At 49.3% G+C, this 4,370-nt stretch overlaps 1 protein-coding gene across 1 annotated transcript; it reads left to right on the top strand.

Annotated features, from left to right (window-relative positions):
- Nucleotides 1-1,524: 1,524 nt before the first annotated feature.
- On the top strand, nucleotides 1,525-4,327 carry LOC135980549 (alpha-mannosidase 2C1-like). Its single transcript, XM_065580498.1, has 3 exons — nucleotides 1,525-2,550; nucleotides 3,327-3,436; nucleotides 4,091-4,327. Exons 1-3 carry the CDS (start codon nucleotides 2,467-2,469, stop codon nucleotides 4,257-4,259), a joined length of 363 nt encoding a protein of 120 aa, XP_065436570.1. The 5' UTR covers nucleotides 1,525-2,466; the 3' UTR covers nucleotides 4,260-4,327.
- The last annotated feature ends 43 nt before the right edge of the window (nucleotides 4,328-4,370 follow it).

The raw sequence follows: 4,370 nt of genomic DNA, 5'->3' as shown, positions 1-4,370 counted from the left end.
TTGATAACTCTTCAGCTGGTACCAGCTCTCCTGATGTTCTGGTTCAGAGCCTGAAAGATAGAAGCTTGGAAACAAATTAGCACAGTGCTTTTACCCTGGCAGAACCTGCTTGGTCTCTGCCACAGTATGTTTGGTACTTGGGGCTGCACAAATGCTAATTAAGTGGTGCATTTCTTGTGAGTGTAAATCCTCCCTTTCTCTCAGTAAAAGGGCCTTAACACTCCATCTAGAAAAAAATTCTGTTTTAAAATCTCCAGCCATTTTGCCATGGCCTGGAGATCTGAGGCAGAAGCAGGCACTGTTGTTAACTGTTTCAATGGCATTTTGGCCCTGGGAGGAGGAATTTACCCAAATATCCCAAATATCCCCCTTCCCAATCTCCAGAGGGGTCCCAAAGGTCTGCCCCCTTCTGGGGTCTTAAATGTTTCTTCTCCTGATGTTACTGCTGCTGTAAGATTTGAGAGTGCTGTTTTAACTCTTTGTACCCAACCTGTTTTTTAGTTTCTCTATCTGTTGCTTGCCTGGGCCCGATCCTGCTTTTTTTAATAAACAGTTCCTTTCCATGGGCACAAGCCTTGTTCCACTACCAATTTAGCAAGGAGGGTGGGCTTTCCAACTATCCCCCACCCTTCCTGGTTCCGTTTCTTAAACATTTTTTCAAAATTGTGAAATTACCACAATATTACTTACAAAAAAAAAAAAAAAAAACATAAACCACACTACACTGCCCAAACTCCTATATCCTTCAGAGTTTGGTTTAACAGAACAAGATCTGTATCTTATGTTTTTAACCCACTCTGGGCCAGAGGGAGAGACGCTACGCCTCCCTCTGTATTACTCGGTCTGCTACCACCGAGGGTTCATACACCAATTATACAAATCCTTCCCCGGATCAGAGTGAGAAACACTTATGTTCTCCTCTTTATCTCAGTCTTGCTACGGCTGAGGGTGTATGTACCTCTATAACACAATTTAAACCTAAACTCCTATATCCTTCAGAGTTTGGTTAATCCTTCCCCGGATTAGAGTGAGAAACACTAAATTTTCCTCTTTAGCTCAGTTATGAACACAATTTAAACCTAAACTCCTATATCCTTCAGAGTTTGGTTAATTAACTGAAAGTTTACACTTTTTTTTCCTCTAGTGCCAGGCTTGCTAAAGCTGGCGGTGTGCACACCAGTTTTATAATAACTGTGGATTTTATGCTTGCTCCCCCTTTCGCATTCTCCACCAAAATGTTGTACTTAAAGTACTGCACAGGATCTTTTCAGGGGGAATAAGACAAAACGCCACATTTATTAGTAATACATGTATTCATTAACACTGTATTATATGCATATAATATATTACACTTACACTCACACACACACACAAACACACTCCGTCTTGTTGTTACCAATTAGTTGCTCCCCTTAACTTCACTGGCCAGGTGAGTTAGATGGGGGAGGGGGTGGAGCCGGGCTTCTGCCGATCCGGATCGATGCTCCCATGTTGACAAGACGAGACCCGGGGTCCTCTGCAAGACACCTCACTTTTATAGCAGCTTTCCTCTTATGCAAATCTATACCAGATTCAAACTCTGTGTCTGTGTCCATTGGTCCTTTGTGCTGCTTTCTTTTGAGTGTTGTCCCAATGCTGCAAAGAGGGTGTTTCCAAAAGAAGGTGCTTGCTTCTAACCCCCGAGGCCGTCAGTATGTCTGCTTGTCTTTAATGAGCCCACTTGACACGTTTTATTGTCCTTGGGTCTGGCTTCCAGCCCCTATCCAACAGTTGAAGCTGTCTGGAGGTGCTGCCTTCCATGCCTTGCTCATCCACACCTCATTCATTCAACAGGGCAATTGATTAAGAGTGTGGGGGGGGGGAGAGCTCTTGTTCTACTGCTAGCAAAAATAATTTTTCTTCTATCTTATTTTATCCTTAGGGGCTATAATATTATACCAAGGGCAATGCAAAGTTTCTAAATGAGGCTTTGATACAAAGTTCCATGAAAACAGATGTCACACGTGGGTAGACCCACCACAAGGTTATATAAAGAGGCACAATGTAAAGTCATATGAAAATTATCAGAGATTGATCTACAGTGGCTTGTGAGCCACAGTTTGGCCACCCCTGGCATATAACGAAGCACTTCGGAAGAGCTTTGGGATTGTTTAAAGCCACTGGGATGGATTGATGTGATCGTGTTTTCCCACGTTCAGAGACAGTAGAGTACAGTCCCAGGGCCAGTTTTAGCCCTTGCTCGATACTTTACCAGGGAACCAGGTCCCTGTTGGGTGGGGTTAACTAGACAATGGGGAGTTTCTGGGGAAGCTAGAACAGGGGAGCCACTGTGGTGAAGATGACGCCATCTTTCCTGTCTCCCCCACAATGACCTGAGCCTCCTTTTGGCCGCCCCGTTTGCTCTAGGTTGACTGGAATGAGGCTCACCGATTCCTGAAGGTGGAGTTCCCATTGCAGGTTCGGAGCATGAATGCAACGTATGAGATTCAGTTTGGGCACCTGCAGAGGCCGACGCACTGGAACACGTCTTGGGACTGGGCTCGGTTCGAGGTAGGAGGGCAGCAGGCTGGGCCCTGCCACTGCCCCAGCTCTCTAGGTAGAAATAGCCCTGATAGATCGACACCGTCCCTTCTTTCCCCACCCCGCGTGCCCTCTGAGAACAGCTCGCCTCGGACCACAGCTGCTCGCTGAACTGCTGCAGGGATAGGCTGTCTCCTGCGGGGAGGTGAACCCGGCAGGAGCAGGGTCCCCATATCCCAAGAGAGTAGAGCTTTAAGCAGGGACCTCAGTGAGAACAAAATCTTGGGTCGCTGAGTCAGTGTCGCTATTCAAATCCTTCCCAGCCAGGGCACAGATATGGCTTTGTACACTGACATAGCAAAGTACCGGCCTCCCACTGCCCAATCACAAGCTCCCTCCGGGGGATCCAGATGGACGCTCAACTGTCTCGGAATGACCTGTGGTTTGCTGTTGTGTGGAGCCAGCCTGGGGCAGACGAAGTTGCATTTCAATGTTAGTGGGTCATGCAGTTCCCCAGAGCTAGGGAATTTGCATCCTGGCCTCACTGCAGCTGCCCGTCAGTTTGATGAAGGAGCCCGATCTGCCTTTCCTTCATGGGGACTAGATTTCCAGTTACGCTCCTGATTGGTGATCTAGGCTGTTCACAGGGATTGGCCCGCTGCAGAGCCCAAGGGGCCATCGTCTGCCTCCCCCAGCCACCCTTTGTGTTCTTGGTCAGTAAAACAGTTTGCGTGGCACCCACCTTGCTCCACAAATAACCATCCTGGGTGACAGCCCCCTAATGCCAGGCCAGTTGTTTCCCCAAGGTGTGGAGTCACAAGTGGATGGACCTGTCTGAGCACGGCTTCGGGGTGGCATTGCTGAACGACTGCAAATACGGCGCGTCGGTGCACAAGAATGTGATGAGCCTCTCGCTGTGAGTGGGTGGGGGGCGGGGCTGGGCAATGGATGCCTTGGGTTTACAATTCTGCTCGCTGGGGATGCTGCAGTCCCATGTGCACTATCGTTTAACTTTGCAAACGCTGTGGTCTGCACCCTGTATATAGCAGCGGGATTGGACTGGAAATGGAAACTCTAGTGCATATTGTGCTTTAGAATGTGTCCCATTTATAACGGGATCCGCTCTCTGCCCCGTCCCGTCAAGTACGGAGATGATAAGGTTTTGACCCTTTCCTGCAGTGGTCAGGAATTCATGCCACTAAGGATTGGCTGTCACTGATCTAGTTACTGAGCTTGCAGCACCTTGCTCTCTATGGTGGGATCAGTTTCTTGAATACTTTGATCCAAGTGTTGGGCCAGTGTTTGGTGACAAGTCAAGACAGACCCTAGGCCTCTGGCGTGTGAGTGCAGCGGGCGTTCGCAGTCTTGTGGCAGGAGCTCCTCCCCCAATGGGGCACGGCCATGGAGCCTGACTGTGGTGCAGTTTGCAGGGGTCCCTGCTGCGTGATGGAATGGCAGGGTGGTTTGACACCAGTAGTGCATGTGCACTAGTGTTTAAAGGAAGTGGGGCTGGTTCTAGGCACTGCCAGTGGAAGAGACTCCACCCCCTTAATTCATCCCTCTCCTCCAGGCTGAGAGCGCCAAAGTCACCAGATGCCACTGCAGATATTGGACCCCATGAGTTCACCTATGCCGTGATGCCTCACAGGGGTGAGTTTCAGGGGCTGAGCAGCACAGCACTGATATGCCCCCTAGGAGCCTGCCAATTCCTGAGGGGAGCATGTGGGCAAAGAAAATAGCTCTCTCCCGTGTGGGACCGCGGCACAGTGCCTGCTCCCGTCTCACGGGGGATGGCGCTGTTGCTGTTTCTAACTGTGCTGAGTGCTTAACTCCTGACAGCTGCTGTTGTA

This window comes from Chrysemys picta, unplaced genomic scaffold, assembly GCF_011386835.1.
Source record: "Chrysemys picta bellii isolate R12L10 unplaced genomic scaffold, ASM1138683v2 scaf4222, whole genome shotgun sequence".
NCBI lineage: Eukaryota > Metazoa > Chordata > Testudines > Emydidae > Chrysemys > Chrysemys picta.
The sequence above is the reverse complement of the archived record's forward strand: the minus strand, read 5'-3'. Positions and strand labels throughout refer to the sequence as shown.